This window comes from Pipistrellus hanaki (genome assembly GCF_964339955.1).
Source record: "Pipistrellus hanaki genome assembly, chromosome: 10".
Taxonomy (NCBI): Eukaryota; Metazoa; Chordata; class Mammalia; order Chiroptera; family Vespertilionidae; genus Pipistrellus; species Pipistrellus hanaki.
In genome coordinates, this window is record NC_140512.1 from 47,209,795 (window position 1) to 47,222,872 (window position 13,078).

The 13,078-nt window shown below is 48.5% G+C and overlaps 1 protein-coding gene across 2 annotated transcripts; it reads right to left on the reverse strand.

Annotated features, from left to right (window-relative positions):
• Nucleotides 1-1,394: 1,394 nt before the first annotated feature.
• RAB19 (RAB19, member RAS oncogene family) lies at nt 1,395-12,391 on the reverse strand. 2 transcript variants are annotated; one of them, XR_014796212.1, is made up of 5 exons: nt 12,165-12,304; nt 9,604-9,827; nt 6,740-6,923; nt 2,178-3,154; nt 1,434-1,735 (listed from the first exon to the last, which is right to left on the reverse strand). XR_014796212.1 is itself a non-coding variant. In XM_084897583.1 (4 exons), the coding sequence occupies exons 2-4, from the start codon at nt 9,802-9,804 to the stop codon at nt 2,886-2,888; spliced, it is 654 nt and encodes a 217-aa protein (XP_084753709.1). In that variant the 5' UTR covers nt 9,805-9,827; nt 12,165-12,391; the 3' UTR covers nt 1,395-2,885. The 2 variants fall into 2 exon arrangements, 1 of the variants encoding a protein (XP_084753709.1); XM_084897583.1 differs by having other exon boundaries at nt 1,395-3,154; nt 12,165-12,391.
• Nucleotides 12,392-13,078: the final 687 nt, after the last annotated feature.

Here is a 13,078-nt window from a genome sequence, read left to right on the forward strand (position 1 = left end):
CTCAGGCTGGGTCTGGCATATTTCAGACCCTGCTCCCTATTAGATAGGACTAGCCTAATATTACCACCTCCCACTGTAGTTGACAAGATTCATTGAGTTAATAATAAAGTGTATAGTCCAGTGCTGGGCATGTAGTAATTGCTTTGTTTGCCTTTATTAATATCACTAGAGGCCTGGTGCACGAGATTCGTGCATGGGGTGGGGGTTTGTCCCTAAGCCCAGCCTTCACCTTCTCCAATCTGGGATTCCTCAAGGGATGTCCGACTGCCCGTTTAAGCCTAAACAGGCAGTCGGACATCCCTCTCACAATCCAGGACTGCTGGCTCTCAACTGCTCGCCTGCCTGCCTTCCTGATTGCCCCTAACTGCTTCTGCCAGCCAGCCTGATCGCCCCCTAACCACTCCCCTTCCAGCCTGATCAACGCCTATCTGCTCCCCTGCCAGCGCAATTGCCCTTAACTGCCCTCCCCTGCAGACCTGGTCACCCTCAACTGCCCTTCCCTGCAGGCTCGGTCACTCCAACTTCCCTCTTCTGCCAGCCTTGTCCCTCTCAACTGCCCTCCCCTGCTGGCCATCTTGTGGTGGCCATCTTGTGTCCACATGGAGGCAGCCATCTTGTGTGTTGAAGTGGTGGTCAATTTGCATATTACTCTTTTATTATATAGGATAGAGGCCTAGTGCACTGGTGAGGGCTGGCTGGTTTGCCTTAAGGGTGTCCCAGATCAGAGTGGGGGTTCCCTTGCGGTGTGGGGCAGCCTGGGAGAGGGGCCTGTGGTGGTTTGCAGGCTGGCCACGCCTCCATGGGGTGAGGGTCCCTGCTGAGGTGCCAGGCCAGCCTGGATGAGGGGCTGATGGCTGTTTGCAGGCTGACCACACCCTTCAGCAGGGACTCTTACTCCATGGGTGCCAGCCTGGGTAAGGGGCTGAGGGCCATTTTCAAGCTGGCCACAGCCCCTTCAGGGTAGGAGCCCCTGCTGGGGTGTCTGGCCAGCATGTGAGAGGCTGAGGGCTTCCAGCCCCTCCTTTTTTTCTTTCAGCACCTCCTTTAGTGGAGGCCAGGGCCAGCTAGAAGCAGGTATCTGAGATTTACTTATCTTCTATAATTGAAACTTTGTAACCTTGAGCAGAGGCCAGGGCTGGCCAGGGTGGGCGGGAAGCTTGTCTTCCTCTATCGCTGGGGGCAATCCAAGTGTCCTACTCACTCCAGCTCCATGGTCACCGCCATCTTTGTTGGGTTAATTTGCATACTCTCCCTGATTGGCTGGTGGGCGTAGCGGATGTATGATCAATTTGCATGTTTCTCTTTTATTAGTGTATATTCCCATTACTACTAGCAATAGCGTGAGGATGAGATTCAGGAACAGTCTGAAAATAATGAAATATTAACAGATTTTTGCACACATGGAAATGTACTTGACACTGGTGAACAAAATACGGAGACATTTACAATCTTTTTATTCTTCTGAAATATCTCTTTTGTAACTTAATTTCATATAACTTAATACAGCTTTGGGAGTGTGAGAAAAAATGCCAGAATTGAGCTAACGCGTAGCTTTCTGAGACCATAGCTACAGAGAGGAGCCTCTCTGAGCTGCCTTCCCAGGCTAGGTAACCAGACTGCTCAGCTTCAGAAAAGCCTTGCCTCTTTGGGCACCTGAATCCGGTGAGGCTGCTCCACACGGGGCCTTTCTGGGTCCTCGGGGGTTCCTGGCACAGCCCCATCGTTTCAAAAGAAGCTCAGGTGGTTAATCACAGGTTCCTGGTGTGCAGGGCCTCGTTCTCTCATGTCTAACCTGTTGGTAGGAACATTTCAATTCCAGTCAATCCTGAGTGCATAACCCTAGATGCTGATGAGGTTTTCAGAGTGCTGGTTGCGATTGATGTACAGGGGGATGAAGGGAAATTGGTGTGAGCCACTAAATAGCATGTCCTGCTCAGCCTCTCTCCAAGCACTCAGTAGCCACACGTGAAGGTAGGCCTCCGCCTATCGATGGTGCCGCTATCGACGAGAAATGCCTGTGGGCACTCCCCTGGGCCCGGGGAGAGCTCCCAGCCACATTTCCCTCTTTGGAGCCGATGTGGTGGTGGACAGGCCTTTGTGGTTCTCACTGTGACTGCAAGACACAGCTCAGCCACAACCATCGGGGGAACTTTGAAAAACCACCATATGTTGTATGCTCAGGCCGTACTGTGAGGTCAATATTGGTTTGCTATTCATCTGTGAGCCAAATTAATTTCTCTACAGGAATGCCTTCTGATCCAGCAGCCAGGGTGGTGTTTTGGAAAGGAATTGTAGACATCTCCCACGTGAGCCCACACTAGAATGAAGTGAAGCCCAGTTCTGTCTCCCTCACATGGCTCCTGACCATTTGGCAAGAGGTATTTATGGTCTTTATATCAAAAGGCTTTGCTCCCCAAGCTAAAACCCTGAGGTGTGACTGCCAGGAAGCAAATGTTAACAGCATTCTGGTTTATCACTGCAGGCTTTTTTCTCATCTTCCCAGGACCGAGCTGTTTTAAACTGTTCCGGAGTGTTCCAAGCATCCTCGCCCCTCTTTGATCTTTCCTCACTACCCTCTTCAAGTGAGAAGCGAAATTCAGTGGAAACATAGTTAAAGGGTTGGGGAGACAGAGAAAAGAGATGAAAAGGAGCAGACCATGTCCTTCTAATCTTGTGCCCTTAGGTCCAAGGCAAGATCAGAAAGGACAGTGGTGTCCCCTGGCCTCAGAGTCAGCTGTTGCGGCCTCTGGTCTGAACCCAGGATGGATTCAGTTGTGGCAAGTCTACACTTGGGTCTGAAATGCTAGTCGGCAGACACTAGAGGACCCGGCCACTTTTGGCTTAGCGATGGCCTCTGGTGGGTGCTATTGGCCTGGTGAACACACTCAGCAGGTGCAGTGGGTCTTGTCATTTGGCACCTGGGCCATGAGGACTGGACTGGAGTCCAGGGGCAGGTGGCTCAGGGCGCTGTCCCCGTACAGCTGCAGGCTGTTGCGGGCGATCAGCTCCCTGGCCATGAGCACAAAGACTTCGTCTATGTTCTTGGACTCCTTAGCTGATGTCTCCAAAACTGCGAGGAGGCCGTATTTCTCAGCCAGCGTGCAGGCGTCCTCGAACAGAACGTGCCGTTTCTCCCACAGGTCACATTTGTTCCCTGGGAGTGAGAGAGAAGCAGATTGCATTGAGTAACTAAATCTGATTTTTAAAAAATGAACTTTAGAAAGAACATCTTCGTTCAGCAATATGCATGCAAGCACTTCTTCCCAAACAGTAAATGAGGCCAAATTTAATGAAAATGAAACCACATATGAATGGAAACACAGCCACTATCTGAATTCACTGTCTTTAAGATCTTTAAGAGCTGTAGGACTGGACCGAAACCGGTTTGGCTCAGTGGATAGAGCGTCAACCTGCGGACTGAAGGGTCCCTGGTTCGATTCCGGTCAAGGGCATGTACCTGGATTGCGGGCACATCTCCAGTGGGCGGTCTGCAGGAGGCAGCTGATCGGTGATTCTCTCTCATCAATGTTTCTAACTCTCTATCCCTCTCCTTTCCTCTCTGTAAAAATCAATAAAAATATTTTTAAAAAAGAGCTGTAGGACTGGACCAGAGGTATGTGTGTTATTGGCCCGGACAGGTGGAGCCTCCATATTCTTGCGAGGTGCCATCTCTCCTACGTGTGACAAGATAAGAAGGTGCCAGAGCGATTCCCTCTTGCTTCTCTCTTCTCCCTTTAGATCTCATTCCCCTTTCTCCCTAACCGCAAAGTGTTGGACACTGAGATAGAATCTGGTCTAGCTGGAAGCTGTGGTCAGGATTTCTTGGGTTGAAGCTGTGGAATGTATAAGGAAGGACTTATTTTGCTAGCTGTGATTTACATACAATAAAATGCATAGACTTGACACTCAGTAGGTCTTGATGAATGTGTATGCAAGTGGTTTGAGATTATCCACTAGAGTGAGACCGTTGCAAGACCATGCAATTCTGCTCCCAGGTATGTACCCAAGGGAAGTATGAGCCCATGTGCATCCATAAACATACAAGAACCTTCAGGGCAGCAGTTTTGCTAATTGTCCCAACTGAAAACAACTCGAATGTCCATCACCCAACAGAGGGGGAATTAAAAGTAATGCTGAGGGAAAGAAGCCTAGACAAAATGACACTCGGTACAATGCCATTTGTAGAAGGTTCGAAAACAATAGCAAAATAGGGCTGCTGATAAAGAAAATGGAACGATGTCATTAAAGCCATGATGGGCCAAGGCCGGTTTGGCTCTGGATGGAGCATCGGCCTGTGGACTGAAGGGTCCCAGGTTCGATTCTGGTCAGGGGCACGTGACTTGGTTGCGGGCACGTCCTCAGTGGAGGGCGTGCAGGAGGCAGCTGATAAATGTTTCTCTCTCATCAGTGTTTCTGACTCTCTGTCTCTCTCCCTTCTCTGTGGAAAATTGATAGAATATATTTTTTAAAAGGGAGAAAATAAAAATAAAAGCCATGATGGGCTTACTTTGGGGGAGAAGATAAGTAACTGAGAGGGACAGCAAGGGGAGCTGGGGAGCAGGGTGCACTCTTTCTTGACCCAAGTGTTTCCTTTGTGATATGTCAGTGTTTGCCAACTTTTCTCTATGCATTATGTCCCAATAAAAAAAGATTGAAAAAATGCTTTCTCCTAGAGAGTAGGCAGACTGCTCTGTTGTGGGGGGAGGGCAGTATTCAGTGGGTGGATGGTTTGAGCAAAAAGGAAAAGAAGAACTCATGGACATGGACAACAGTGTGGTGATGGTGAGGGAGGATGGGGGCGGATGGAGGACAGAAGAAGGTAGAGGAGGGATAAATGGTGATGGAGAAAAATAAAAATAAAAAATACTCAGCATCATAGGCACCAACCTGGTCATTGACAGAGCTAGATTTTTATCATAATTCTCCCCAAATAAGGTTAAATACAAGGGCTCTTCCCCTTCCTGGGACTGTGAGGCTGGAAAATGGTCCCTAAGGACATGGTCCTACGCCCTGGGAGTTGTAAATGCTACTTTATCTGCAAAAAGGGTCTTTGCAGATATGATTAAGTTAAGAATCTCGAGCCCTGGAGAGAATTCTGGATTAGCGGGGTGGGCCCAAGTGCAATCTTGTATAGTCTTACACAAAGGAGAGAGGGGGAGACTAGAGTACACACACGGAGGAGGTGATGGGAAGACAGAGGCAGCCACGAGCACAGAACGCTGACAGCCACTGGACCAGACAAAGAACAGAGCCTCCGGGGGGAGAACGGTCCTGCTGACACCGTGATTTCAGCCCAGGGATACCCATTTCCGGTTTCTGGCCTCCAGAACGGAGTGAGAACACACTTCTGTTGTTTTCAGGCACCCAGTTTATGGTAATTAGCAACTTCAGGAAACTAACTCAGGTTTGTAGCTTCAAGAAAACTGTACGTGGCCAAGACCGGTTTGACTCAGTGGTAGAGCATCGGTCTGCGGACTGAAAGGTCCCAGGTTTGATTCCGGTCAAGGGCATGTACCTTGGTTGCGGGCACATCCCCAGTAGGGGGTGTGCAAGAGGCAGCTGATCGGTGACTCTCTCTCATCGATGTTTCTAACTCTCTATCCCTCACTCTTCCCCTCTGTAAAAAATCAATAAAATATATTTTTTTTAAAAAACAAACAAAAAAACTGTATGTGTTTTTATTGCTTGTGAGGTTTACGTTCAGGGCACAGCCCTGGTTTTAGAACAGTGGTTCTCGACCTTTCTAATGCCTCGACCCTTTAATACAGCTCCTCACATTGTGGTGACCCCCAACCATAAAATTATTTTGGTTGCTACTTCATAACTGTAATTTTGCTACTGTTATGAATCGTAATGTAAATACGATCTGTGTTTTCCGATGGTCTTAGATGACCTTGCTAGTGATTCTGCTGTAGAGTTGGCTAAGACCATCGGAAAACACAGATATTTACATTATGATCTGTAACAGTAGCAAAATTACAGTTATGCAGTAGTAATGAAAATAACTTTATGATTGGGGGTCACCACAACATAAGGAACTGTATTAAAGGGTCGCGGCATTAGAAGGAGAACTACTGGTTTGGAAGAAAGGTGTGAGGGTCCCCAGAGCAGGAATCCCTGAGCCAGGAGTCTAGGCCATGCCTCACCCTGATCTGTGGCTTCTGGGCTGGCTGCACTGGCTCTGACTGCTCCTCCCACCTGCCCCAGGGCCAGCCCTGGTTAAGGGACTGTCCCCGGGTCGGCCTCCAACAGCTGGTGGTTGCAACCTCAGGACAAGCCAGGACACCTGGCGGGAGGGAAAGAAACGTGCTTGCTCCTGCAGTCTGAGTCTGCTTGCTACGTGTTCTGTGTGGACACCAGAGATGCATGGTCCTGTCTCTGGGAGGCAAGAGAGACACTTGGACAATTAAAAAGCCAAATAGCCCTCCCCGGTTTGGCTCCAGTGAATATAGTGTCAGCCTGAGAACTCCTGAACACAGAGGTCTGGACCCCATCCCAGGTCTCCAGAATGAGAAACTCTGGGATGGGGCCTTGGGATCTGCATTCTTAACAAATTCACACCACCCCCTCTCGTTTTCAGGTGAATCTGATGGAATTTCTGGGCCGGGTGCTTTCTGAGGTCCTCTCACCATTCGCACTTTATGATTGCATGCTCCCCTGCCACTGGAAACCCACAAAAAGCCGGCTGTCAGCAGAGGGGGCCGATAAAGCAAAGGTAAACCCTTTGAGAACTCCATACCGATCAGCATGATGACCAGGTTCGCGGCTCCGTATTTTTCAATCTCGTGAATCCAGTGAGGAACGGACTCGAAGGTGGACCGCCGGGTGAGGTCGTAGGCGATGATGGCGGCGTGGGCGCTGCGGTAGTAGCTCTGGGTGATGGTGCGGAAGCGCTCCTGGCCGGCAGTGTCCCACACCTGCATCTGGGGGCGGGCGGGAAAGCGGACGGCGTCAGAGCTCCCGCGCCCGATGGGGACTTGCTCACTAAGTCGTCTGCACAATGCAGTTCCCTGGGTTTTACTTGGAGATGGCCAAGTTCAGGAGGTCTGGGCTGGGCCAGGGTAATCTGGATGGGCTCTCAGGTTTGGGAGCCCCACCTCAGGGATGCGTTAGCCGGAGAGTGGGGATCAATGTCCTAGGGTCTGGTGTTCGTTCCCCTTTGGGTCTCAGTCATCCCTTCCTCCAGATTTTGGGGCTTATCTCTTGAACCTGCCCGTTGCTATTAACACTGGGAACGGAAGTAATGCTGGCTGAACTGTTTTGATTTTAAAGGTCCACTCCACTGTTTATGTTCAGGAGCATCCTCATCATATCACCTCCTAAACCACCATCCCCGAGCAATGGTGCCAACTTATACACCTTCTATCAGTGTCTTCATATACTCACATTATTTACAAAATTAATTTTTTTAACATATAGTTTTTATTGATTTCAGAGAGGAAGGGAGAAAGAGAGAGATGATGATGAGAGAGAATCATTGATCGGCTGCCTCCTGCACATACCTTACTGGGGACTGAGCTTGCAACCTGGGCGTGTGTCCTGTGACCTCCTGGTTCCTAGGTCGACGCTTAACCATTGAGCCATGCCAGCCAAGCACAGAGTTTATTTTTTAAATAAAGTTTGCAAACATATACAAGATTAGAGAGAACAGAGTAATGAATCCTCATATACCTATCATTCCAGATTCAGTAATTATTATTAAATAATTATCAAGATTTTGCCACTGTTGCTACAACTAGCCTGTTCTGTTGATTTCTTTGTTTTTATTCTTCAATTTTTAAAAAAATCCTCATCTGAGGATATTTTTTTCATTGATTTTTTTTAGAAGAGTGAAGAGGAGGGAGGGTAGGAGAGGAGAGGGAGGGAGGAAGGAAGAGAGAGAGAGGGAGAGAGAGAGAGAAACATCTATGTGAGAGAGATACATTGACTGGCTGCCTCCCGCACTTCCATATGTGCTCCAACCAGGGCCAGGGATTGAGTCTGCAACTGAGGTACATGCTCTTGACCCGGAATTGAACCCTCTAACCACTGAGCACCCAGCAGGGCTCTTTGAGGTATTATTTTATTTATTTTTCTTGTCTGCAGCATCATCCATGATCATCCAACTGCCTCTAGAATGTTCACACCTGTTACTGCAAATTCAAAGCCCAGGAAGAACTCCTGGGAATTTACTTTAAGCCAGTGAGGTCTTATTTTATTTTATTTTTAAAGAGTAAACGCATTTTTATTTGTTTTTTTGTTTTCTTTTTATATATTTTATTGAGTTTTTACAGAGAGGAAGGGAGAGAGATAGAGAGCTAGACACATCGATGAGAGAGAAACATCGACCAGCTGCCTCTTGCACCCCCCCTACCGGGGATGTGCCCACAACCAACGTACATGCCCTTGACCGAAATCGAACCTGGGACCTTTCAGTCCGCAGACCGACGCTCTATCGCTGAGCCAAACCGGTTTTGGCAATGTGAGGTCTTATTTTAAAGCAAACCCCAGACTTCATGTCATTTCATCCCTGCTTACATTGACATACATCCCTATAAAAACGGACATTTTCTTTCATACCCACAAGGCCATTATCACTAATACACTTTCTGATAACTCCTTGGTTTTATTTAATGCCCAGTCCATACAGAGATTTTCCTGATTGTCTCCAAAATGTATTTTTACTATTGTTTTTATTTAATAAGGATCCCAAACAAGATCCATTTATTACATTTTTGCCCATATTTTTTTATCTTTTCTAATCAAATGGGTATAAGGCAGTATTTTACTATTAGCTTATTGGTTAATTATGAACGTGGATGGACACCTTTACACAAATGTATGAGCTTGTTCTTATAAAATCTGTGAATCAACAGTTTTGTTCAGTCTTTGAATAGCCTACTTTTGTGTGTGTGCTTGGTTGGTTAGTTTTTTTTCTCAGGGCTCTTTTCATGTTAAAGCAATTAGCCATTTGTCAAGTCCCATATATCCAAATATTTTTTTCCAAGTGTCATTCATCTTTTGACTTGGTTTAGAGTGTTTTTGAATATGTAGAAATGTTACATTTATATGGTTACATAGAGATATGTACATTTGACCTTGAGATAGTTAGATTAAGCAATATTTACCCTTATGGCTTCGGGGCTTCTTGTCTCTTTCACATTATTTACTTATTTTTATTGTTGACACTATTACAGACATCCTGGGTTTCTATTCTTACTGAAAAGCCCAATTTCCTCATTCCACTATGATAAAAAGGAATACACCTATGTTTTTTCCTGATACTTTTATGATTTCATGTGTTTTTAAAAAAATATATTTTATTGATTTTTTACAAAGAGGAAGAGAGAGGGACAGAGAACCAGAAACATCGATGAGAGAGAAACATCGACCAGCTGCCTCCTGCACACCCCCCACCAGGAATGTACCTGCAACCAAGATACATGCCCTTGACCAGAATGGAACCCGGACCTTTCAGTCCGCAGGCTGAAGCTCTATCCAGTGAGCCAAACCGGTTTCAGCATGATTTCATGTTTTACATTTAAATCTTTTATTCCTCAGGCACGTGTTTCGGGGTTAGGAGCTCTGGCTAAACGAGAAGGAGTGAACCCCAGGCCCTCTGACCTTCACTTTCCTGCCGTCGATGTCCAGGGTGCGCACAGTGAAGTCCACCCCGATCGTGTTCTGCTGCGTCTCCGAGTAGACCCCGGATTTGAAATGCTGCACCACACAGGTCTTTCCCACGTTGGAGTCCCCAATGAGGATGATCTTGAACAAATAGTCGAAGTTCTCATCTGCTGCCCTGGCTGAGCTGGAGAACTGCATGGCGCTGCCTACCTAGAGCGGAGCTGGGAAGAGAAGGAGGCATTAGGCGTCTCTTTAGTGAGCACCCACCAGGTGCCAGGCACTGTTAAAGGCACTTGGGGTCCAGGACAGGACAAGGCAGGGGGAGATCGTGGCTTTCAGAGCACTAACATCCTCTTGGCCCTGGCTGGTTTGGCTCAGTAGATAGAGCATTGGCCTGTGGACTGAAGGGTCCTGGGTTCAATTCTGGTCAAGGGCATATGCTGCGGTTGCCAGTGGGGAGCATGCAGGAGGCAGCCTATCAATGAGTCACTCTCATCACTGATGTTTTTATCTCTCTCCCCTCTCCATGCCTCTAAGAAATCAATATATATAATATATAAGAGAAACATGCAAATTTGACCATACCTTCACCACACCACAAGCCACGCCCACCAGCCAATCAGAGTGAGCATGCAAATTAACCCAACAAAGATGGTTGTTAATTTGCATATCCAGACCAGAGCAAACACTGAAGACAGCGCTACAGAGAAGCAAGCAAGCAGGGTAGCGGAGAAGGAAGGGAAGCAGGCAGGGCAGTGGAGACCGCAGCAGGAAGCCCTATTGCAAAAATCTTCCTGCAAGGGGCCTCTAATATATATATATATATGTATCCTCTTGATTGAAGGGCACTAATTACTGGTTAGGTACAAGGGAGCTCCCCGCTAAGCTCACACCTGCCGACAGTACTTTAGGGGTGCCCTCAGGAGGAGGAGGTCCTGCCATTCTCTGCTGGGCCCACTACTCAGTCATCACAGTCAGACGACAGCAATGATGGAAATCCTAGTCATTGGGACCAGGGGCTCCGTGAGCCATGGGTGCCCACTCAGCAGGAGTGTTTTTCCTGCCATTCTTCAGTCGATGGTCAGGCCTAGCTTTTCACAGGGGAAGAAGGACTCCAAACTACCGAGAGGCCAAATGTCCAGGCAATCAGCAACAAAGGACTGACAAGATTGGACAGAAAAGCCAGTTCAAGGAAGAGTGACATGGTCTTTTTCTTCTGGCTGGCCCCTGCTTTTTCTTCTTGTGGAAATTAGGGTTTTGAGAAAATCCAAAAAGAAAACTGTAGTGAGAATGTTTATGGCATACTTCACCATTAGCTGGAAAATAAAGTTTCTAAGTGACAGTGTTTCCCACACTAACTGGTTACATCAAAATTATTTGGGGAGATAATTAGAAATACATATTCCCCAAGCCCATCCCAGATCTGCTAAAGATATTTAAAAACCTGCATACGCACACATACACACACTCGCCAGGTGATTCTGATGCCTGCCCAGCCAGGTTTGGAAAACACTGCTCCACACAGTCACTCGCCTGAAATTTTATTCTCACCTTCAGCATGTCTGCCCCACTATTCACCTCCGCTTCAGTATCACGGAGCGTGAGGAACTGACTACCTTCTGCAAAAGTCCGTTCTGGGTGGGCAGCTCTCACTCACCTGGGGGGGGGACTCCACCTCCCAGGCTTCCATCTGTTGGCCCTGGTGACTGGGCAGATTCCGATTCCACATGCCAGCCCATCAGATATTTGGAGCGCCGAGCGTATCCCCTCCAGGCAACTATCCCGAGGCCTCAGCTGCTCCTCACAGACTGCGGTGTTGGGTCTCCTCATAAAATCACACGAAACCTACCCCCATCTGATGATCAAAGTGGATGTGCTGCACTGCAAGCTGCTCCTTCTTCACCCCGCCCCCAGGTGTACTTTATGGTTTTCTTTAAAGTCACCGGAAAGGACAAATCTAGCCCAAACCGGCTTGGCTTAGTGGATAGAGCTACAGTCTGAGGACTCAGAGGTCCCAGGTTCGTTTCCGGTCAAGGGCATGTACCTTGGTTGGGGGCACATCCCCGGTGGGGGGTGTGCAGGAGGCAGCTGGTCAATGTATCTCTCTCTCTCATCGATGTTTCTAGCTCACTATCCCTCTCCCTTCCTCTCTGTAAAAAAAGCAATAAAATATGTTTATATAAAAAAAGGACGAATCTACCTTGTTACACACATTAAAATGCACACAGCCATCCCGCCTTCAGAAGCCCCATGCTTCTCCCAAACCACCTGTGGCTCAGCGATCCAGCCGACAGTGGACACATCCAACCACTTTGTTTTCCCCTCCGACTTTTCAAGTAAAGAAAGCCACCTCACTTCCGTGTCTTATCACTGTGACTCGAGCTGAAACCTTCCTCCTGTGTCCCCCCCCCCCCACACACACACACACACACAGACACAGGACGCCCTCAGCCTTTCCGCAGAGCCCCTGGAGCTCAGCCTGCCCGCCTGCGAGGACCGCGCGACGGCCACCTGAGCCGCCTCCATCCCGCCCCGACGGCCTGCACCCTCCGGCTCACCTGCCGCGCTCCCCCTCCGGCTGGCTAGCGGGGAGGTTTTCTTTTTCTCCTTGCTTTCCTCTTCCAGCCCCCTGGGCCCCTTCTTCCTGCTGCCTCGCTGCGCGGTGGGAACTGTAGTTCTATCCGCAGGTGCCAGGTTTGCGGCCGAGAAAGTGAAAGGAAAGCGAAGCCCTCCCTCCCCCTGCCCCAGCCCGGGCGGCTGGGCGCTCAGCGCAGGTGAGGCGCCCGCCAGAGGCTGAACTTTCATCATCCTGCAAAGCCAGTCAACGCAGCCAAACCCAGTCCGCCACCCTGCTCCTCCGATCTGCTCGCTTTCTCTTATGCAGCCCCCTCTCTCCCTCTCCGCCCCGTTTTTTCCTGATGTCCCTTGTTTGGCTGGGGAGGGGACCCCAGGGGAGAGAATACCATGGAGAGGGTACAGAGCTGGGTCTTGAGTCTTTGGATGTGTTTTGTGGACTTGAATGACTGTTCTCGAGGAGCCACGAAGAGAAAGGTGTTCCAAAGAGGAGATTTAAAAAGCGAAAATAACTTTGCATTTATTTGTGCGGGGAGAAAGAGCTAAAAAAAAAAAAAAAAAAAAAAAAAGCATCTGTTTCTCTCCCTCCAATCCTCTCCCACAGAACAGAGGTTCGTGTCTGGGTCTGAGGAAACAGCGTTTATCAGTCCCCGATGCTGGCAGAAGAGACAAAGCCCAGGTGAATGTTCCTGTTTTCCCCCTGCGTTCTCCCTTCTGTGCCTCACCCACAGGAAGTCCTCAGAAAGCCCAGGTCTGAAGGGTCGCTGGTTCCCGGGCCAGAGGATTAGATTTTCTCCGCTATGGAGAAGGTCACATTCGGCAGTTAAGCCATGGAGGCACAATATGCAAAACAGAGACATCCGGCTGATAAAATATTTAAGTTGGTATACTGTTTTCA